We start from the raw sequence: 25,369 nt of genomic DNA, 5'->3' as shown, positions 1-25,369 counted from the left end.
GATAATTATCTTTACTTTTCTTATGAGGCATTCTTCCTTTTTATCCAAGGTTTCATGGAGTGCTTTTGAGTAAAGTATGGTATTTTTCTCAGGAGTTGATATATGTTTTCCAGTTTGATTGTGTTTCTCATTTTTATTCAGAATCTTATTGTTCTCATGGCTAGGGCTTTAATAGTTATTTTACATACTCACAACATTTTAAAATTCTTCTTCTTTGGAAAGTACAACGAGACTCTAGAAATTGCAAAGGCTTTGGCACCTTCAGGAACTGAGTTTGAAACACTTCTGTAGCATCATGAAACCTTTACTTAGTGTGTGGTGGCATATGCCTTCAATCCCAACACAGGCAGGTGGAATTCTGGGAGTTCCAGGCCATCCTGGTCTCCAGTATGCTATTCCAGTTCAGTCAGGTAGGCCTTATGAGACTGTCTCAAACAAAAAGAAAGAAGACAAAACACTGCAATCTTCTTCAGCCTTGGCTTCCGTAGTTTTGTAGTGGTTGCAAATGTCAAATTCCTCAACCAATAATTTCTATGATATGTTAAATGATCCTATGTCTCATTTCCCACCTACAGGATAAAGCTTCAATTGCTTCTGTCTCCATTGTCAACACCTGATGCAGAAGCACCATGTTGTAAGCGTGGTCAGCAGTTACAGCCTCCTACAGGCTCTTCCCTTTTAAAGATGTGTTTGCACTCACAAGTATTGGTGCAAATTCTACTCAGACATGAAACTCTAGAAAATATTGTCACCCACAGACGTCCTCAGTTTTCAAGCAGAGATCTTGCTGTGGATTCTGCACTGTCTTAAGTTTATGGTTATAAGCCCCCCCCGCCCCACTCCCTTCATGCCTTGTCTTTTCTCATTTTCTAGTTTCACTTTAAATTACAAATATAAAAAATAAAACAAATGCAGTTATCTGACAATACTTTAGATTCTTGCAATATTGTTGCTTTCCTCTGTTACCTGCTTTAATTTTTGTTTCCTTCTAACTGAAAAGTTTTGAATAATATGATTTCACCCACTTTATTGTGTTTACAATGTGTTCCTCATTAGCCTTCATGAGAAAGCTTCTACCCTTTCAAACTGTTTTCCCAACTGATGTTACAATGCTGGTACACCACAGATGCATAATTAATATTGTTCAATACAAAAATGAACAAATTTTCATTCAAAGAGGTTAGCATGTACACTGTCTGTCTGGGAGTAAAGCAAATCTCTCTATAATAATATCTGAGAAATTACCTTTTGAAGTATGTCTTACTGCTGAATCAAATCAACTTAAAACATAATTCTAAGATATTGTTATTATCCTTTATATAGGAACTATGCTACATATCATCCAGAAGTGTGGGTAATTATGTTTTGGTGAGCTGTGATAATTCTTTAATAAATGCTAACTGGCTAAAATGTTCCCAGAGATAGATGAAAATTTTAAGCTTATGTCTTTTTGTTTTGTTTTGTTTTGTTGTTTTATAAACCATACCTAATGGCTTGGTTCTAAAAGGTAGGTCTCTGTTAGTATAGATGTTGGTGGAACTCAAATTATAATCCATTACATTCATTTATACAGACAAGATAATCTATTTCATGAAGGAATAAAAAGTTTAAACAACCTGTTATCTAAGTATTTCAAATACTAAACAGAGCACTTAGACTCATACCAAAAATGAATAATTGTGGAGTCCCGGGGCTGAGGAGCTATTGGGAGTAAGCTGCTATTAATCTATATATAGTAAGCAAGATATTAGTATTTGAAATAAAATTATAGGAAAGTCCAGACCAGGAAATAAGATACAGAACAGTGTTCTGGAGACTCTGGCCAAGTGTGACTGCTGGTCTAAGTTGCTTTCCCATGTTTGGTTCTGAATGTAGAATTGTCACACACACCTAAAGAAAACGCTAGTCTCTGCACATTTGTTACCTGTTCCCCAACCCGCCCAGTTGAATCCCCAGTCTCTTCAGATAGACTCTGGCTGACTCTTTGCCAAAAGTTTTCTGTCCCTGTGGAACTTATCTTAGGATCTGAGGACTTTTCTTGATGCGTTGTTATCTCTTTAGGTCCATTTAGCTTCTTTCTCTTGCTGGGTGTTTGAAAGAATTTCTTGAAAATCTGTAAATTCTAAATTAAATGCACATGTAGCAGAAAGAAAATTCTACGATGATAAAAGTCTGATGCTTAGATACTGTATGACACTGAATTTCTCATGCTTAGCAAAGTCCTGCGATATAATTGATGCTTACTGAATACTTTCTAACAATAAACACCCTCTCAATGAGAAGTAGGAACTATCAGACATATTGTTTTAAATGCAATTCACATTCCCAGTTTTATCCAGGCTTACGTGAAGAGATCTTTTCTATGCATCCATTTAACTGACAATCAATCATTTGGTAGATGACCAAAATCAGATTAGGACTCAAATTCTGCAGATATATACCACTTGATATCATGTGGTATGAGATAACTTACCTATGTATTTTAGATATGGTGTTTAAAGAGAATACATAGTGATCCAAAATATTGCATTTGCATTTAGCTATTTAGCAGGACCATTAAAAAGTATTTTAAAACAAAAGGATTTGGGTTGATTTTCTGTGACAGACAATGACTCCTGCCTCTCTATGACAGTTGCTGCTCTCTCGAGGGAATCAGTTTTATGAAATCTACCTTCTGTTTCATATTTTTAAGAAGGTCATAGAAACAGGTGTGATTCTTCCAAAGCATAGTTATACCTCTTTTAATAAGATGCCTTATGAAGTGGAGCTGATTGTTCAGGCACAGTAAAGGGTCCTCTCACTTTGCTTTTTTTTTTTTTTTTTTTAAAGATTCTGGTTGTGTGTATAGAAATCAAATACTGTTGAAACGAATATGCTGCAGTAGATTCTGTGTCTCTATTTACACTAGATTCCATTTTTGTGAGGTACTTTAAATTGTTTTGCATATGCCCTTCCAGTCCAGACCATTTATACTGGATATCTTCAAGACGTTTCCCTGGAGTATTATTAAATTACTCCAGGTGCAAAGGTTCTGAGGAAGCTGTTTCTCTATGTATTTATCCTGAAATGTGTACATTCCAGGTACATGAGTCATTGGAATATGACCTGTACCTTTCTGTGATTATTTTCTAACAGACATTTATTACTGATATTATTTGATAACTATCAACATAGTGAATGATACTTCTCTTTTTAACTATCAATGTAGTGAGTGATATTTCTTTTTAAAGTATTTACTTTTCATGATATTATGATCACTGAGGATGAACTTTGTAATTCCAAAGTGAGTTAGCCATTTGTGTGATATTATGAGAGATGACTAAACACAAATTCTAGCTGGATATGAGTGTATGTGCTTATAACCCCAACATTGGGGTGACTGAGACAGAATGGTTTAAGAGTATGAGAACAGTATCAGTGACATTCTGAGTACAAAGCTATCCTGTGCTATGTATTGAGGCATCATTTAAAAAAAATAAGGAAGGAAAAGAAAAAGAAATACATGTATTTCAAACTTTTTAAGTGCACACTGTATACTTTAGTAACAAGTAAAAAAAATTGGGGAAGTGTAGGAATAAGATAAAATGTAGGAATTAGATATTTAATCATCAACAGATAGAAATGATATAAAGAGCCCTACATGAATTCTGGCTCACACAAAGTTTTCAGAGAGTACAAGGGAGTTGTGTGAACAGTAGTAGATGCCTCACCCAGTCATATCTATGATCCAAACCAATGTAAAACAATGGTTGATCTCTTCGTGGAAGTAAAACTCCAGTAAGCAAGCTGAGAGCACATTCATTAGGGGACACAGTGTGGTGACACATACACAGTAAACACATTCATTCACAGAATAAACCATTCATGGTGATTTGCAAAACTCATAAAGCAAAGAATCAACTTTTTTATTTTGATGTTGCATTGAAGAGGTGAGGAAACATTCCATTGCTTTTTATTCTGGTTTTTTTTTTTTTTTTGAAGATAAGAACTGCAGAAAAAAATCATTAAATCCTTATAAACAGTCAAATTCCACAGGGTCAAACTCCAGATTCCTAGCGATCCAAGCAGCATTCCTGTCGATATCACTATTGAGGCCAATGTGTGAAGTGTCAATTCAATTGACTCTGAACTTGTGTGATGAGTTCTGCATGAGCAATGAACTTCTACTTAAATTCTAGTGCATTTTACAGATTCTGTATGACGTATAAATGCCTAGCTTATATCTGTGGTGGCTGTGTTATCCTATCAATTTTCTGGTCCATGTAACAACCATATCCTTGAACTTGACCTGCCACATTTTGATCAATCTTTGTCTATTAATTCAGGCTAAATAATATCATTGATATTTGCTCATGCAGGCATTTGCACACATGTACACACACACACACACACACACACACACACACACAGAGTGATTTATTCTGCTAATAAGTATCATAAGTGGAAGATGCTTGAAAAGTATGATTCATACTTGACAATTCTGTGTCATGAAATTAAGAAATAAGGCAAATTTTGGACTCTGAAAATAAAAACTGTTAAGGCTGAATGTTTTGATAAAAAACACAGTGCCTAGTTACTTAAAGATGATGCGTTTTATTATGAGAACTTCAGCTTTGCTGTGTGTGAAGTGTGTGTTTCATTTTGTTTGTTTGTTTTCTTTGGTTTTGCTTTGCTTTTTGGTAGACTGAGGGTGAGTGGGAACTTCAGCACTTAGATAAGCAAGAATAGTCTAGAAGGATTTGCCCACTGTTTTATGGGTAGGTTACCCTTCATCCCTTTATAATATCAAATAAGAGAATAGAGCTAGAGTGCTACCTACAGTCCTATTCTTTTCTTTAGGATAAAAAAAATATGACTCTTGTCAGGTAAGCTTCTTGGCAAATAGTAAGTTTAATTCCTAACACCCACATGAGGCACGAGAATAGTTGGATTAACAACTCCAGTGTCATGCTGTCAGCTGCTGTTTATTTAAATTAAAATGTCACCATCCAGAAATAAATTAGGAAGTTGAAAAATGATAAATTTCTTAAACATACAGTACTTCATCACCTGGTTAAAATAAATCTATTACATTTGTGGCTTAGTAATACTTTACATAGGCTAGTTCCATTTTGACATTCAGAGTATAGTGATTTCTGTAGATTTTGTTCTTTAATTATACCCTCTCCCCACCCTCCTTCCCTCCCTCCCTCCCTCCCTTCTTCCCTCCCTCCCTCTCTCCCTCTCTCCCTCTCTTCTTTCCTCCCTCCCTCATTCCCTCTTTTCTTTCCTGCTTTTCTGCCTTTTCATCTTTTGTATCTTTCTGTTTATGTTACCTCACACTTTTATTTGCTGCCCTTCATCTTTCTGTCTTCATTATCTCTCTCTGTCTATGCAAAATGCGTCCCATCATTAAAACTATATATGCCTTATGAGCATTTCTAAAAATTGATATCTATCTTATGTTTACCTAAAATTACACATATGTGTACAGATTTAAAAATCATTACCTAAAGTTTCCTATAAATTACTGGTTTTCTGGGGTTAACATTTAAGAGTTATTCTTTTAAATATAAAACAAAAATGCATGCCTCTCATGAGCTATTTACTAGATTCTTGTCATTTGAAGACTGATTCAAGCTCTTGCACAGTAAGATAATCCCCAGACATGACCCATATCTGATGAATTTTAAGACAATGATTTGGCTTTGGGTTCATAGAAGAGCAGATCATTCCACTTTTATGAGCCAATTTGGTCATAAGTAGGAAGAGAATTAATATCTGAGAAAGACAAATATCCCCTTCTGTTCCCATTTGGATGAGTTTCATGCCTGTGACTTTGTAGATCAAATCAATGCAAATGCACTTGATGATGCAGGTTAATTAAATACGAGACAGTTGTATACAAACATATTCAGCATTAACAACATGGAGATATTTACTTGGCCGGGTTTTCCATTTTCACATAAAAATGCCTCATATTCGGCTGCGAATTCAGGGGCGTTGTCATTGACATCCAGCACTTTAATAGCAACGGGCACTCGGGATATCTGGCTGTGGTTTCCTATGGGAAGGAAAAAACAGCATCAGCATTCAGGGTGTTTCCTTTGAACTTGTAACTCAACTTCCCTCTCTCTATCTATTTCCACCTCCCTTCACTATGATGTTTTCCATGTAATGATTATAAAGTCTGACCTAAAAGTGTTGAGGAAGAACAGCAAGTGCTTCACTACTTTAAAAATAAAAAAAGAGGCCACGAATTAATATTCTAAACACCATTTTCTAGAGCTTACCCCACAAAGGACCATATGTAAAAAAGCTAAGAGAGATTGTGTTTATGAAGTTTATTGATAAAAGTCATTATGTAAAGGAAAATCAATGTATCCAACAAAGATTTATCTGTTCACTGAGGGGAGAAAAGTGCCCATTCTGAGCTCTTACTCATTTTCTAAGCATGCATCTATTAAGATTAAGCCTAAGAAGCCAGTAAAAGTGCAGAATTAAATCACATGTTGAAAAGTTCTCAACAGTCATGAAAAAGATAAAATTTGAGATAAAAATCATATATTTTGTAAACTTTGTGTTTCATTAAAAATCAATCTTAGCATATTTTTGGATAAGACTGGGTTATTATAGTAGTGATATTTTCAGAAATACTTTCATATAAATAAGATTATAGTATTCTAATGTTTCTTGGTCAATTCCTATAGTAGAGAATCTAATAATAACCAATAGTCCTTAGGCTTCTAAACTAAATATAAAGTAAGTATATGTATATATGTATGTGAACAAACACACACACACACACAAAAAAAAAATCTAGTTGCTTCTTAATTGTATTACTGGGTTAGGTAATGACTTCTTGTGTGAGTAATAAATGCATGCAATTTGACTCTGACTGTACCATGTTATAATCTTTGATCTGTTGTAAATTATACAGAATGTAATGGAGAGAGCCAATTATTTATTTGTGTCACTGTGACACTGAATATTTATAAGCAAACAATGAGAAAAGCATGTTTGGTTTTCAATATAAACAAATAGGCTTACATTTAATATCAAACTTCTCTTTTTGACAATTGATTAACAAAAGTCTCTAAAACCTTCAAATATTCATTATTATTGATTAACAAAAGTCTCTAAAACCTTCAAATATTCATTATTATTTTTATTTATAAAAGTGACTTCCAAAGCACACACAAAATAATTAGAACCATGCTACAAATTTTCTATTGCTTCCTAGCTAACCCTTAAAATTTGGATTCAACTAATTATGGAAGCATTACCTAACATTCAAAATTAATTTGATGATGGGTATCTGACATTGACCCCATGGAATTACTCTCATGAAAGTAATGAGATGCAACTTCCTGCAAATCAAGAAAATGACATCAAATACCTTCTAAGTTTTACCCTTTTCACTTTGCCATTTATTATCTAATGAATTAATCCCTTCTCCTCCTATAGAGGAAGCTTGTGGCTCTCTAGTTTTAATGAAATGCAAATTCTAAAAACAGTATTAACACATGTCTCTAAGACAAGAAACTGACATTTCAAATTTTGTCTAGTCAACAAAACTCTGCAAAGGTTACACTTGAAATTCAAAATGATTGTGTTCTTAAAGGCTTACATCGCTTTTCACCCTGACCATGAGTTGGTGCAATGTAAAAAGAATGGTGTTTGCAGCAAACAAAGCTTCAAGCTCTAACTTTGCCTCCTTCGCAGATGTTTTGAGTCATTTTTTTCTCCCAGGGAAATTGAAACTCTAGAGTTTAACATTTTATTGATGAAATTATTGTAAATTTTATAGTGGAAAAAATAAAGGTTATCTCATAAGTACCTGCCATGTTTTTAGGTACATTCTAGCCTGTGCATTTTGTAATTTTCAGAACTATCATTACTGTATATATTTGATTGTTTAGAGAAAATATTTTACACAGTCATAATATTAAAACTTATTCAGTTTTGGTCTTTCAACATGAACCAATTTTATTTCAAACTTTGGGGGCCATATATTATTTTTAGGGACCTAAACACTACCAAGTCCTCAAATGTTTACACACTTGTTTTATTTATCTTGAGTTTGAGCAATGTTTGGAGAATCCAGATATCACACTAAATCTTTCTAATGAATTCCATAACCACTTATAGCTAGAGTTTTCGTGCCTGGCCCACAGTCAGGACAAATCTCTGTTACCCGCCAGTTCCACAGCTGCTCAGACCCAAACAAGTAAACACAGAGACTTATATTGCTTACAAACTGTATGGCCATGCCAGGCTTCTTGCTAACTGTTCTTATAGCTTAAATTAATCCATTTCTATAAATCTATACCTTGCCATGTAGCTCATGGCTTACCAGCATCGTCACATGCTGCTTGTCATAGCTGGGAGTGTCTCCCTCTGCCTTCCTGTTCTCTCAATTCTCCTCTCTGTTAGTCCCGCCTATACTTCCTGTCTGGATACTGGCCAATCAGTGTTTTATTTATTGACCAATCAGCAACACATTTGACATACAGGCCATCCCACAGCAACCACTAATATTTTCAAAATTGCACTTGTAATCTCCAACCCTCCCTGAGTAGTTGTGCAGATTAACCTCACTATTTTTTTTAATTTCGTGTATTTTAACAGCAAATTACTGTTAGTTGTTCATTTATTTTTATAAGACTAAATCATTTTATTTCCTAACACAATTCTTTTGGATATAAATAATCACGGGGAATATCTATTTAATATTTTTGTATTCAATCTAATGATAGCATTGCTAAGTGATCTTCAAAGAGTAAAAAAATTGCTTGTATCAAACAGTCATTAGCAAATCTGTCACTGTAGAGCATAGAAAGTACTGGAAAAATCTACTCTTTAAACAGTGTCAAGATCATTTGCAGTGAGCAGCATGGTAAGACATTGAGCTAGGCTCATTGACAATGTTTGATAAGTCAAAATCTATCACTATGGTAGTTGGTAGTTGCTGTTTGCCCTTTGATTTTGCATGCACACATTTTATATGCAAATACATATATAGAGACTTCTTAGTACTTAAAAATGATAATGTAATGCATGGTCTACATTTTCAATCTCTCTCTCCTCTCTCTCTCTCTCTCTCTCTCTCTCTCTCTCTCTCTCTCTCTCTCTCTCTCTCTGTGTGTGTGTGTGTGTGTGTGTGTGTGTGTGTGTGTGTGTGTATGATAGGAATAAAGATCTTGCACAACTGGGCTAGGAGCTCTACTACTAAGCTACATCAGGATTTTTCTCTTTATTTAGTATTTTTCCTTAAAAAATAAAGGAAAAGATAAACTGTTTCTACTTCATTAAAAAGTGACATTAATGCAGTAGACACAGATGGTAGCCTCAACTATCTTGTAGAAAACAATAGCATTTCAGTGTAACTAAATACAGTTTCAACTACTGATGCCATCATCCTTTTTTCTTTAATGAATCATTTTTCCTTCTAAGAATAAGTTCAAGCCACCCCTCTTCTAAAGAGATAGAGGTGTTATTCCATTGAAGCAATGCCAATGGCTTGAAGCAAGGAGACATTCTTTCGTATGGCAGGGATATGGAGCTTAAGGTAAGGATCTGATTTTTGTGATGAATTTGCTGTTGTCTTTTTGTTTCCTTATTTACTACATACTCTCGTTAAGATAATTTTGCCGAGTCCATACAGTCTGAATAGCTTTTGACCCATGCCTGCACCTGTATTTTAATAAAACTATCCTCTTTCTCTTATGTTATAATTTCTCTCTAAGCCCATAGGAAACGTTACCTTCTGTAGAAAATGTTGTGAAGTCTACGGTAACCATTATTGTCACCATATCATCTTGTGTCTTCCTATTGAACTCACAAGATGTGATAAACTATGTCAACTCCTCAACTTCTCTAATAGTACTGGAGTATGAACACTTATGATTAGATTTAAGGCATAGAAAAGTAATTTAGAATGATCTCATCCTATATTCTAAAGTCATAACAACTGGAAAGAACTTTATTCCTGATGTAATAGTGGCAGGATCTTAGGCTGGGGCCTAACCTTTTCTTTTAAGTCGCCATTTGATCCAATAATTTTTCTCTTCCTGAAAGCTAGAATATTTGGAATGACTTAGAGTGATATTAATAAATATACTCCATTTCTATCATAGAAAGCAGTGAATTGAAATTAATTTAATTGTATGTACTTTGAATTCATTCTTCAAAATTTGAAACATTATTCCTTTAAGACATTTAAAAAATACTGTAGTCCTTTTATGATAATTTTGTTAATATATTTGAATATTCATTTATTTATTCTTCATTGCTCTGTTTATTTCTTCGATATAGTGTATTTCCACATACTGAGGCAAGTCACTGACAATCAACAGGTTCAAAGTATGATGGTTTATTTACAATTTTTTAAGTCCTACAAAGTATTTACTTAGGGATGAACCTTTTAATTTTTTTAAATAATCATCTACTATTAGTCTTGTTTTTAAAAATGTAGGTTTTCTTTCATGTTTAGAGTATGAAGAATATGAAAAAAAGCCCAGAGTTTATTCTGTTATGCCCGGATTTATAGTAGGACCTAAGAATAGGTAAGCTGATGACAAATGAGGAAGTTTTATATATAATCTATTATATATGGAATGTTTTCTATATTATAATTTATTATTTAAAAATAATTATAAAACAGCCTCAAATCTAAAAAAATAAATAAAATCAACAACCAAGTTATGATTAATATCCCTCAAATATTACCTTTATACCTTCTAGATGATTACACATGATTTAAATTACAACTGAGGATTTTCAGCACAAATTTCACACTTAAGTACTAAAGACTCACTTTTATCTAAATTAATGAATTGATAAGATCTCAAATTTTAAAGATATTATAGAGTAATAAAATTAATTAGATATGCTTCTGAGGAAATTATTCATGTCCTTTGTGACTGGCCCCCAAAATGTTTGCCTTTCATCTAATACATAAACATTAAATATAAAGATATTATAATTAGAAACTTGATTAACATTCATTAAAGATTCATTTTCTAAACACAAGAGATGGGACAAAAAGGTCTGGAAGGGAAAGACCATCTCCAGTGGCCATGAAAATCAGACTACTTTTAAAAGATGAAGTGTAGATGCAAAGGCTGAAATAATACCTTTTCTAAACAATTTCTGCAGGTCTATCATTTAACTCCTCAAGACTTTCTGTCTTCTCTCTGTCACATAACCTCATAAATTGACCATCAATTTCATGTTTTTATAATCAAAGGTAATGTAATCTTGCCAAGTGCTTAATTCACGTTACTGGAAATCTGTTTCTAACAGTCAATGAGCTGCTGTGTTTGCAGGCATTGACTGAAATAAACATCCTCGCTTTTTTATACTATGAGAAGAAAGGAGTGATTTGACAAATTAGCTATACTAGTGGGGTCTAATAAAGAGTTCTCGATCCTTCTAGAAGGAGAGGGGTGGTCAGCATGAACACTAAATTATAGTCAAAGAGGAAATGCAAAGTAAGTATTTATAATTGAACACAGGATAAGAGCAGTGATGAGAATTCACAAAAGAAGACGTGAACAGAATATGTGATACAATAGGAAACAACTTAGGAAGTTTAAAATAAAACTTTGAAAATGGCAAGATCTTGGAACATGATTTCAGAGCTAGGTTTAAACTCTTAAATGACTACAGGTAAGACGTTTAGAAATATCTTTGCCCACAGGTGGTATAATCATTTTTTAATAACTAAAGATTGCTTAACCACCCACTGTTATTGCTCAGTTCAAAAACATAGTTAGAATGCAGTTAACTAATGGGCACTCTCAAATAGACATGTTAATGGAAATATTTTAACAGACATTTCTCAATAGCTTACAGCTATGCATGTTTCCTGTGTAAGACAGCTGGGTTGACACAAGGTTCAAACAGAGCCCCTGGTTCTACCAAATACCTATTGAGACATTCTATCCTCTAGTCCACCTAAAGAAATCTGGTGGTCACCAGAATTCTAGAAAAATTTTATTGTGGTATTGTAAGAGAATACAAATAGGAATCATTCCATTTTATCCATGAAATATAAAACATACCAACATAGTACTTTCAAATTAAATTTGACTTTATTCAAATGGGCTTTGGCATCTAAGGATCAAAACCTTTGGACATAGCTTTTCTATTAACCAAGGAGTTCCCTCAGATGAAGAGGAAACATTATTTTTTGTTCCTTATTCAGTAAGCTGAAGACTTTAATATATTTGAAAATTCCTTAAACTCCGAAGAAAATGTCTTAAACGGCAGTATCAGGTGAGTCATCACTCACTTTTCTCTGATTTTCCTGATTGAAAAAAGCTGTGAATTCAGCCTACACTCTTTTTATGTACCAAATAGGAGGAAAGAGTTGGGTCTCTTGTTACATATGTCATTCTTGAGCCTGTAAATAGCAGAACCAAGTATCAGGTCAACTGAACTGATTTCTATGCATCTACAATGAGTCATTTGAGATGGGGTCTCTCCCTCAACCTACAATTTGATCCTTGTTCTGGTCTAGGCTGAAAGAGAACAAGCCCCAAAGGTTTCCCTGTCCCTGCCTTGGTCAGAGCTAATGTCACAGGCTTGTAGAGGTACGAAGAGAATGTCTGCTTTCACGTGAGTTAAAATATATACTTCAACCCCTAAGATTGTTCCTCAAATGCTCTTAACAACTGAGTCATCTTTGCATATCCAATTTCATATTAATTCAAAGTAAATCTATAAAAACTACCTTTTACATTTAAGAGCCATGGATGAGAGTTGATACAGGAAAAATTGGTACTCATGATCATGAAATGATGCTGTTCATTTATTTTTGCCCTGTGTATTTCTACAATATCTATTTTTAATTCTTAAAATATGTTTACAAATTTGTTTTCATTATTGTATATTCTGTGACTAAAATGTCTTTTGGGGTAGGAATGTGTGTATTTACACATTTGGTTTTTCTTTTTCTTTATATGGCTTGATTAGTTTGTCTCTCAATTTTGTTGCTGAATTTGTTATTCAAATTATGGAGTCCTTTCTACATCTCTAAATTTATGCTCGTATTTAACTTACACACCTCTCATCTCTCTGTAGTACAAAAGGCAAGGAAAAATAATGTAATGGGTTTGTTATAATCTCTGTTCATTTCATATCTTCTCAAGCTTCTGTGTAAACATCTCTAAATCTACTTTGTGAACTAAATTTTCATTAATTTTTTATTCACAAATTTTCATATTTTCTTTATGATTGTTGAAAACAATTAATTGAAAATACAATGCAATTCTATTTACATTTCTTAGACATTAGAATGATAATGGAGTCAAGAGTTTCAGAAGATGCATGGACAGTTTTCTAATATTTGATTTAAATGCTTATTTAGTCCCAGATTTCAAAAAGGATGATTCCAAAGCATACAAACACTTACAAATGCACTCACATTATTAGGGAAAATATGAATACTAGAAATGACACAGTAAGCATTGAGTGATATGTCATCTCTTTGATTTTTATAGAATTTATTTGAATACAGATGATTTTAAGAGAAAGAAAGGCAGAGGATAGCAAAATGAAAGCCAGGTTCAGAGAGGACATAGATTATTTTTAAAGCCAGCTGTAAATGTGATTTCAGACAAATGTAAGGATTGTAGTTACTTTTAGGACTTACATGAAATATTATAACCTATCAAATTCTAAGCATCCAGTGTGCCCATGAAAGTTTTGTGTAGACTGCATCAGTTGGCCCAAACTGACTCAAGTCAGGAACCAGTAAATCGGAAGTATGTATCCAGAAGAGCAAGACAAACAGGATATTTAAGTTGTTTTCATAAACATTTTCTCTATACTTTTGCACTAAATCTACGTGCACATTTTAAAATATTTTGATAGTCAGTCTTCATTTTCAACTGAATTGAATTAGGAAACTACTAGACTATTAATGAGACACACCTCTGACTATGTCAATTATCAGAGACGTTTCACTGAGGAAAGTAAACTCACCCTGAATGTGGGATGCACAATTTTGTGTGCTGAGATTCCAGACTGAATAATAGGAGCAAAAGAAGAAAGCCAGCTCAACACAAAAATGCCCTTTTCTTTGCCTCCTTATCTACTCAGGTGTGAGCAAGCAGCCCCAGGCTCCTGCCTTATGCCATGCCAGCCACTGACTACAATCTGGGAACTAAAATAACATTTTTCCTCCATTAACTTGCTTCATGTCCAGTATTAGGACACAGAAAGGGAAATGTCACATAATTTCAACAAATCACTTGCTTAAAAGTGATCAAAATTGTAATTGTACAGCTTAGAACCTATAGACCAAATTCAAGAGGACTGGCATAATGTTTTTGAATTTTCAAAAATCATATTTATTCTTTATAAAAATAAACAACCAACATTTTATTAAATATATACTATATTGAGATTAATTTTCTTATGTATTCACTTTTGTGTAACTATTAAGTTTTAGATTATCTTAGTTTTATGTAAGTAGGTTTTCTTTAATGCTTCAGACCTTGCATTAGATTTTGTTACTACATAACTTAAGGAGTTTTTGTTTTATTTATTTATTTTTTTGTTTTTTTTTGTTTTTTTGTTTTTTCGAGACAGGGTTTCTCTGTGTAGCTTTGCGCCTTTCCTGGAACTCACTTGGTAGACCAGGCTGGCCTTGAACTCACAGAGATCCACCTGGCTCTGCCTCCCGAGTGCTGGGATTAAAGGCGTGCGCCACCACCGCACGGCTTGTTTTATTTTTATTATGCCATTACAAGCAGTAGCTTTATTTTCTGAGTTCTAGCAAGTAAAAATGTGTTATAATAACTAACAATCAAGCAAACTTCACTTACTATTTTAATAGAAGTGACTTTTTCTTAAACACTCAATCATGTTATGCATGGGTAGTAACAATATTCCCCTCCTCCAAGTTTACAGGTGTTTGCTTTGTTCTTTGTGTATTTTACAGCCCTGGACAAATCCTCCTGTATAATTAAATTAGATTTGCAATAGTAGCAAACCTCATCTTACCATGAAACCAGAAATATTTCAATATTTCACTATTATGGATGTGAAATATTGATAGCTTGATACTTGCTACATATGTTTTATAGGATGAGTTTCTCTTCCCTTGGTTGAGTGGCTCTTATTTTGAGCAACGTATTAATATGCAACTTTTTGTATATCTATTGAAATTTATTATATATTATTTTCTCTGTTTTCTGAATTTTAATTTGCACTATTATGTTTTTAAATGTCATGATTTGTAGCCTTATTCTATGAGTAAAATATTACTTTGAGATATTAGTGATTGTGATTTTTCTAGTGCTACAATTCTGTATATTAAGCAAAGATTGCTAATTTTATCTCCTGCCACTATTTGTATACAGTTTTAGGGAAAAGATTAGATTGACATTACCAATAGGATGGAAATGTTCCTTCTTTTCATTTTCAGATTTTATGTCAGTATATTTAAGCACTGGGGTGTATGTGTTAAGTGTTTGGAATATACTGTATTCAATTGATAAAAATACATCATATATATATATATATATATATATATATATATGCTTTAAATTTTCTCATTCATGGTAAATTTTAAAGGCTAAGCTTGTTTTAAACTAGGTCTATATCACAAGTGTTTGGAAAGTTATTGACATCCATGAAGCTAATGGAATAATTCTAAGCAAAAGCTAGATCATGGGTGTTTGAGTGGTATAGTTGCAGACCAATTACACAAACACCAATGATATGCTATTTAATGTATGATAGTAATAACATATACCACTTAAAATTCCCTCAAAGTCTATATCTACTTTATTCACAAAAGTTAACCAATAGCCATTGGCTCTTTTTAAATTTCAATATTATGCATTTGTTCCTCATCACATTGTTTTCTATTACATTTATTTTCACTTTCCAGTGATTTTTTTAATCTGTTTTCTCTCAGCCTCTGTGAAATAGAGGCTTAGATAATTGATTTCCACAATTTATTCTTCTATGATACAGACACATAAAGTTCCTACCCCATCAGGTGATGCGTTAACTACACCCTACATGGTTTGTCAAGTCAACATTTTGGTATTGTTTGATTTTAAACAACTTAATTTTCTTTGGTGTTTTATTCTATTTTCTAAAGGATAGTCAAAAGTTTATGGTTTAATGTCTGATACTGAAGAATAACATTTTGCAATTTAATTTATCTATGCTAAGAAGATGTCTCTGCATGTGTCTATGCCAAGAAAACGTCTCAGAAGTGCATGGGCCACTTCAGAAGGATTTTGGGTGATGTTTCAAATTAAGAATAGTCTTTTCCATAATTTTAGTTTCATATTTTACAACTTAACTAAATAAGTATATTAATTATGATATTTTAATGTTCTCTACCTCTGGTATGTTTATCTACATCTGTCGGAAGACGTGTAACTCCAATAATCTAGAATTTGATATTTCTTACTGTTCACTGTGGTTCTATCAATTCTTAACTCTGTGCTTGGCAAATCCATTGTTAGGTGAGTACAATGTCAATAGCTTTGTTCTGCCTCAGTGACCGCAGTCATTTCTCCTCATGAAACTTTTCCTTGACTTTCAGTAATATTTCTTTTTCCCCAGTTGACAGCTGCACTGCTTTCTTGGTTTGAATTGTATAAGTTTCGTATTCCTTTTAATGCTTACTATACTTATATTTAAAATCCATTTATGAATAGAAGTGAGACTTGTATATCAGCTGCTTTATAAAATCTGGTCTGACAATTTGTCTACTAATTGAAGTGTGCAGCCTATAGAACAATGACAGCTTACATGGCTTCAGTATGGGTGTTACAATTTCATACTGTTTTCTGAGACATTGCCCTTCAGTTTTCCCATAATACCCCTGCTGACTTGCAGCTCTTTCCTCCCCATTGGCACATTCCTTCCTGGAAGGAGGAGGGAGCCCAGTAAGACCAGGGAAGTGATTTAAACTTACAAGGCCTTGTGATTTCTAAAAGTTACAGAATCGAACTCTTCCCCAACATTGCATAAGTGACACTTGGTAAAGAGTTTCTCTCAGTCCAACTGCTCCCTGCCGATTACTCAGGAAGCTCCAGGGATGTGGCTTCCAGGTGTCATCACTCAACCTGGGATGGGATTTTCAGTGATGGAGTTGCCTTTAAGACATCCATGTTGCTGTGACTATACCCTGGTCCATCTTCTTGCAAGTAACCTCAGTAAACACAACTTTCAGTAAGCTAGATTTAAGTCATACCATTTGTGTGTGTGTGTGTGTGTGTGTGTGTGTGTGTGTGTGTGTGTGTGTGTGTGTGTTTGCTTGTCTGTTTTGTTTTGTTTGTGGTCAATCTGAGATGCCTGTGCAGGATGAACAAAATTCTGTGCATTTCTTTCCACGAAAAGCCATAAAACATCTCCTATTTTATTTCTGAACAATTAATGTTTGTTATGTCATTTATCCCACTATCCTTTTTTAAGAAATATGTTAATATTAGTCTAGTGAAAATACTAAACATAATATACACAGATGGATAAATAGAGAATAGCAGACAGCGGATAGACAAATATACAGACAGACAGACAGATCTCTTACACAGTACATGTTATATGTACTTCAAATATTTATGTGCAGTGTAAGAATGTTGGTAACCCATTAATTGTTAGTGACAATTTGTTACACCCTTTTTTTCTGTGTCATTGTTATTATATATGTTAATTTTACTTTTAATTTACATCTAATGCATGACATTCTTAAGGGAATAAATAGTGCTAAATTTAGGACTCATTTCAATGTTTTTTCCTTTCTCTGTGTCTTTATTCCTTATCACTAGCTGCTTGCAAATATTGCCTTTGTCTTCTTACTTTATACTTGATCACAGTCAGAGAGTTTGTGGGACATAAGCCAGCATCATGGTCATAAGGAAAATACACAATCTATCTGCTTCATCTTAGAGCTTAATAAGCTCATAATTTTTCTAAGAAAATGAAATTGTAAATCGTGCTGTCCTTGTGGAGCAACTGGCAAAAGACTGTTATAAAATAACTCTACTGCTCTGTGAATTTAAGGAACATTGTGAGAAGTACAGAGTCCAGAGGTCATCATTAAGACTATGTTATATTTAGTTAATGCTCTAAAAGGCCAGATCTATCTCTTGAGACTACACTTCCTCGTTCCCTGCTTGGACTACAATGAATTCTGTATTCTTGTGCCAGTGAATAAGATATATGTAGCATATTGGCTTAAATAAACACACATAATTCAAGATAAATGATTAGAGGAGCTGGACAACATAACTGTAATGCAAGCTACTACCTTAGTGACATGTGCATAACAATAAAGTGGATACTGTTGATTTATTACCAGATGGTAATATCAAATGGATTGAATATATGTGGATGTAAACACAGATATACATGCAGATATATTTGTACATCAGTCTTTCCTCCAAGCCATCTGTTTATGTATATTAAAAAGAAGCCAAACTAGAATATTATATATCTTTGTCATGCAATTTAAAATGACATATTGAGTAAAATGTGCAAAGCTATAACTAATGGGTAGTACTTTTTAATATACTTGCAGAGTCAATAAAAAAGCCTACAGATGATACTATTTTGTTTCAAATGTTTGTCATACTTCTATAATATTTTAGTTGTACTTAAAATGTAGATGCTAGCTGCACATACCTCACCTAGTTTATTGGAGAAGAGTTATTAAATTAACTTGGACCAGCATGCCTATCCTGCCAGTTTGTAATTCAGATAACAGAGAAGCTGAGAAGCACAAACCACATCCAGTTTGTATCACACAATATGAGGATGACAAGTACATTTGGTCATCAGAGTCTTCAGTATTGTTTACAAAATAATGCCCAATCATAGCAATCCTCCCAAACTGCCAAAGCTTTATTATCTTTCTGAATTTACAGAGGATGTAGAATGTTTATACATGACCCACTAAATGCCTTAATTTGTAAAAGAAGAAAAATGTTTTTTCTTAATATAGTAGCGTAAAAATTAAAAACGAGAAGTAAAAATATGTAAGAAATGTGCCCTGCCAGCAATAACAAGCTGTTGTTGGCTTCTGCAATTTTACTGTTGTGAATCATCATTCATGATGTCTCCTTTTTGACATAGGTTGGCATAATTTGAGCAAACTTTTGAACAAAGTTATTTGAGTAATTCACAATCTAATATATCCACGTAGGTTGGCTTGTTACTTTTATTGTGACCATCAGTTTTATGTAGAACTTTCTCCATGAGGTCAACAGAGCCAACCAATGTAGAGTGAATCATTTTGACTGAGTATCTCTATGTCACTGGGCTATAGCAGAACCATACTGCAGGCCTCAGCTCTTTTTTTTTCCCCTCTTTCTGTAAGTCTTCCTCTGAAAAAACTGATGGTATAATCCTACTTGCCAATGGAAGCCTTTCAAAGTTAGTAATAAATGCACAGCACATCAGAAAGTTATCTATGTCACCATTTTATACTTGATATTGTAGATTATTCATTCATTGGCGCCATATTCACCCATTATGTTTTCCCTTCCATAGGAGTTCTACGGCAAAACTAAAATGATAATTCTCTCACAGAAATGATTCTACTTGAAAGATATGTTTTCTAAACTCTGTTCATTTAATAAATATTTACTTCATATCTACCAGTAACACAAATTCTTGTAGAGATGAGAGATAACGCATAGAACTAAAAACAGCAAAGAGGACTTTGAAGTATAGATTAAAGTTATAAACAGAGGAATGTCTTCCAAAAGTCCAACTAGCACGTAGATATGGATACCAACTAATGTCCTGAGTAACCAAGCAACTTCCAGAATCTTAAATGTTAGAAGTTGTCTTCTGTTTCTTGTTTTATTTTGTGCTAAACTCTGAAGTTTCTTCTTTATTGACCCACCTTCCTCTGAGATCTTTAAAAATTGCTGTCAAATTCTACAAGTATATATTTCTCTTTAGCCATTATGCCAAGAAATTTAAAACATGCCATATTAACAATTTTGCAAACATATTTAGTATTTTACTGAGCAAAGAAGGAAAGTATAAAACTTGAAGGACATTTTGGATCACTTCAAGGACGCATTTTTCTAGTACAGCTTCTCAGGAGAAAAAACAGTCACCATCCATAGTAGTAGGTTTCTGGTACCTGACACTTTGTCCTAAACAAGTAAAACAACCTGAGAGAGCAAAGGACATGTGGTAATAAGGTAGGCTTAAATATTTGTTCTAATCTTTCAATAAAAGCAAGTATTGCTTTTTTAATATGACAGTTTTAACTACCAAATTTGAACTGGAAAGTCATATCTAAGGATTAACTAGTAAAACAAGATCAGTGGTTTTCCATCACAATTATTTGCTGTATTACAATTCCTTGTCATGTAGTCACAGTGATACACCATTTCCCCTATAAGTAGGTTGGCCATTGATTACTATATGCCCTTACCAACTTATTATATAACTCTGATTGGTAGAGATGTGGCCCCACAATTCACTACCCAAAACAAAGCCCTCACACTACATGTAGCCAGTGAGTTCTTTGCATGGTTTCTCATCCCTGATATTCATATTAACCTCTAATTAACTGCCTGAGTGCAACTCAGAATTGTAAAATTTCAAATATTGCCTATGAAGGCACTTTTTTTCAGAAATATATGAGAATAGCTTTAATTTCTTTCACGTAAACCTTCATTATAATTTCTTCTCAGGAAATTGTTGGAATTTGTTCAACACTAAAAGAATTAATTGCCTAATATGTTAAGGCAATTAAACAAATCATTTCATCATCTGAATGTCAATGAGTATAGTTTTAGAGTAATAGAAAAGGCTCACCAAGGAATTAATGCAAGAAGAAGCTAATAATGATGGATGTGCTGCTTGTGGTTACTATATACGTATACATACGTGTGTGTGTGTGTGTGTGTGCGCGCGCGCGCGCGCGCGCGCGCGTGTGTCTGTGTGTCTGTCTGACTAAACTATAGATAATGAAACAAACATAAAGAGGAATTATATTACTTTCCTAGAGTCAGACAATTAATAAACATCCATGAAATACCGGGATCCGATTTCAAATGTGCCCATCTCCTGATTACATTCAAAGCTCTTGCAGTTGTATATTTCTCTAAACTTAATCTGATATGGACACAATAAAAGTTAAATTGTAAAATCATACTGTATCAGAAGGAATTTTCTTCTAGAAGTGTCTACAAGGAAAATACCATAATTTGTTACAAATATTTTCTGTTGTGTCTATTAAACACAAAAGAGGAGAGATACTTTAAACTAAGTAAAAGAAACATTAGACTCTTCAAAACCATTACCTTAAAGGAAACAATGCCAAATCTACCTGTAAGTGATAAAACAGAAGACATCACATATTTATGTCATAGTGTATGGAGAAACAAAGCTGATATTGACCTGGAAGTTTCACCTCTGGCTCACTTTCAGAGTGCTGCATGGTGATACAAATGCTACTGCGAGAGGAACTAATCATTAATTGTCTATGTCTTTGAACCTTGCAAATGATAATAACCACCTGAATGGAAAGTATTGCTCACATGTGCAACAGTGGCAATGCTATAGAAGTAACCAACACTATTTGGTTGGATTTACAACGTGTTCAACAAGATAAAACCCATGCCTTGCAGTTAACAAGGTCAAGAACCTGTGCTTACACTGGTCTTAGTTCCTAAGGGAGAAGCTGTTATTAACACTCTGCTGACAGGACACAGGATTAAACTAACTTCTACCAGCTTATAATTACACCCATTGGTCAGTACATCTTTCAAGCCATATCATAGAAGCTTCTTTTTTGCTGAAGGTGGTATTAAGGCAGTACACAAAACTGTTTAGGATGCAGAACATCAGTGACTACAGAGTGCTCAGCCCTAAATGCAGCATCTACATCACGTGTCCATTCCCAAGGCTCGGAGATAATTGCATAAGAGGGCAAAGAAGACTGTAGGAGCGAGAGGCAGTGAAGGAGAACAAGGAAACAGGATTCTAAAGAAAATTTGATCATTCATTAATAAATTTCTAGTATTTTATAATATAAAACTGCAGATTTCATGTTGGAAATAAAGGGGATACTGAAACAGTATGGTATGTAGTCTATGCTCTCAATAGCATTAGTCTGGAAAGGGAATGGAAGACAGTTCTAATCGCGAGTTGTTTCAAACTGGGCCCTTTCAATTCTCTGTAGCTTCTGTGACATATTTTATTTCCAGAAGGAGTTGTAACTTCATCTGGACCTTGAAGGAAAAGCAATATTTTGGAACGCTAATACATGACAACTACCGTTAAGAAATGGAAATAACAAAAAAAAAAAAAAAAAAAAAAAAAACACAGAAAAGCAAGCATGACGTGTAAATGTGAAGAGGCAAGGTCCTCCATACCATGCCTGAGAATCCTGAGTGAGGCGTCAGGAATCAAACAGAACAGATACAACCTCATCGTAGTTGGTAAAGAATTCATAGCCTTTTATTTCAGAATGATTTCCTTAAGTTTAAAATCAAATGGATACATGATATTTTGATGGATGTTAGGTAGTATAATAAATAATTCCACATTTAAACTATTTATTCATAAACACACTTTTTGAGGATTTGCTCATATACAGAACTTTTCATAGAATTAAAAGTGATAACTAAGACAGCACCAGTACAGATTTTATGAGATAAATATAGCTTGACTCTTTAAATTATATAAGTACAGACTACATGATGCATTTTATAATTCAGATCCCGTTAGTGGAGACAGAAGTGTGGATATGTACTGTAGGGAATGAATAAAATGCTAAGTGAATATGTGTTGTTGACATGGGCAAAAGCATGTCAAGGACCAATGCCTCAGCCCCATGGGGATGGCAAAGCTTCCTCTGGTCCCTGTGTGAATGTTGACAGTGTGTGCCGAAAGTATCTATTGCAGCATTTTCACCCTGGATGTTTATGTCCTGAAGATTCTTCCCCTATAGAGACTCTGGTACTGAGGTTAGCTAAGCCAGCCTTTTTGTTCAGCTGTATATAATTATTCTGCCTCATTGTTTACCTTTATGTAATAACCCACCCCTTTGTTCAGCTGCATGAAATAACATCACTTCTCTGTTCAACTGCATATAATATACACTCTGTGTTTCCAGGGTGCTACAGCTTCTCTCTTAGATAGCCCTGTCCTCCTGATCCCAGAAGCATCTCTGTCTCCATCTTCGTCTATCTGTCCCTGCCCCCCCAGTGTGTGTGTGTGTGTGTGTGTGTGTGTGTGTGTGTGTGTGTGTGTGAGAGAGAGAGAGAGAGAGAGAGAGAGAGAGAGAGAGAGAGATTTCCTCATTCCCTCACTTCCCAGTTACAGCAATCCCTGGAGCCCTGTAAGGACACAGCACCATACAGTGACATAAATGCAGTTTGTAAGGAACTTGGCAGAGTGGAGGCTATGAACTGCAGTAATAATGAATAATGATGATGACACAATAGTGGGAGCTTTTTATTTCCTCCTCTACCAGGTGTCACAGTGCTATCATTCTGCACTACCTCTCATTTTACACTTAGTTAATGAAAATGAAATTAGTGTAATGTAAGTGTATTCAAGAAGACACTGAATGAGCTTCTTACACTAAATATGGGTGAGATATTCAACTTTTCTGGACCTTGGTCTAAGGATTTAAATTGTACTATCTCTATCATACATGGTTCTAGAAAAAGTCTTTAAGTTTTCATAAAAAAACATCTAGCTATCATAAAGTCTGGACCTATGCTTTGCTCATAAATATTGGTTGATAAATGCATATGAAATTGGTAAGTTAATGAAAATGTAATCAATTCATCAGTGGACATACGGATGAATAGAAGAATGGTCAGCTTATTCAATGAGTCGCATGGAGAATACTACTTGCAGCAGTTTATGTACTTTATGGAAAATTTTCTAATTAAAAAACTTAGGTCATAATGATAATATGTGGCAAATAAAACCACTATCACTAGAAGGAAAGTTTGTGACAGCTAGGATAGCTAGTCAAGATAAATTCAGGCTTGTAGAATAGAAAATATTGATCAAATTGCCAATTGTTTATTTGTCAGTGGGTGAGCAGTAATTGTAAGATGTTCATAGTTTCATTAAAAGATAAAATTTGCATATAAATACTTGAAAGACAATGAAATGAACTGTGTGATTTCATCAACACATACATAGCCATGGGCATATTGCATGTGCTGATGAGTTCATACCTTTAAACATTACTGCATAAATACCAATCTATAGCTTTATATGTATGTACACATGTGGATATATGGCCATGGTGGTAACATAATTCTATACCTCTTTCAGTTAAATATTTCAAATCATCAGGAATAATGTAGAAAATTTAAAATTTTTATTTTAGTTAAAAGATAAATGCATATAAATTATACTAGCAACACACATTGTGATATCACTTAGGAATATGCTTATATTTTTTCTTAGATGGTAAGAGAAATTTTCAATTTAGGATACATGCTAAATTGTTAAAATTTTGGAAAAACCATTGTAAAGAAACACATTTATTGGTTGCTGATAACAGTTATTTCCAAGTTTTAAGTTTATAAAAGGGTTTTTTCTCTTTTTTTTTTTTTTTTTTTTTTTTGGTTTTTTGAGACAGGGTTTCTCTGTGTAGCTTTGTGCCTCTCCTGGAACTCACTTGGTAGCCCAGGCTGGCCTCGAACTCACAGAGATCCTCCTGGCTCTGCCTCCCGAGTGCTGGGATTAAAGGCGTGCGCCACCACCGCCCGGCTTGTTTTTTTCTCTTATTATTTATATAATGTCTGTATTATCCATGTATCATATTTTTGTCATGAACAGTGATAGACTTTTGGTGTTAATGAATAGAAATCATATCAACATTTTATTCTCAGTCTCACAAATACTGACATTTATTAATTTGTAGCCCCTAACATTTGAGATGTAAGCAATATTTAGTGATGTCTTTTCTGCCACATTTGCTTTCAGGACTTTCACAAAATCTGGAGAATTTTTCTATTGCCAAATGTTTCAGGTAAATTTGAATTTGTGCATTATCATCTCCTTTTGCAACTTCACTTTCAAAACCCTTGAAAATACTTTTAAGGAATTCCTCAGAGAAAAATATAATACAGAAAACCACTAGAAAAGTAAAAGAAATCCCAAAGTACTCTGGGGGGTATTTTCCATTTAGATTTTAGAAGCTTACACACACGAGAGAGAGAGAGAGAGAGAGAGAGAGAGAGAGAGAGAGAGAGAGAGAGAGAGAGAGAGAGAAAAGCAGAGAGACAGAGACAGAGAGATAGACAGAGATACAGAGACAGAGACACACATACAGACAGAGGCACAGAGAGAGAGGGGGTAAATATATACATTCTGATAATGATTATCCAATGAGTCAACACACACAAACACATGTCTT

At 34.0% G+C, this 25,369-nt stretch overlaps 1 protein-coding gene across 1 annotated transcript in view; it reads right to left on the bottom strand.

Annotated features, from left to right (window-relative positions):
* Cdh8 (cadherin 8) overlaps nt 1-25,369 on the bottom strand; it is a 357,383-nt gene that overhangs the window by 65,905 nt on the left and 266,109 nt on the right. Inside the window, exon 8 of the mRNA XM_059263074.1 lies at nt 5,922-6,043. Coding sequence (XP_059119057.1) covers nt 5,922-6,043 — 122 coding nt within the window. The remainder of the gene's footprint in view (nt 1-5,921; nt 6,044-25,369) is intronic.

This window comes from Peromyscus eremicus, chromosome 5 (assembly GCF_949786415.1).
Source record: "Peromyscus eremicus chromosome 5, PerEre_H2_v1, whole genome shotgun sequence".
Classification (NCBI taxonomy): Eukaryota; Metazoa; Chordata; class Mammalia; order Rodentia; family Cricetidae; genus Peromyscus; species Peromyscus eremicus.
Note: the sequence above shows the minus strand (reverse complement) of the source record. Positions and strands in the feature narration are given on the sequence as shown.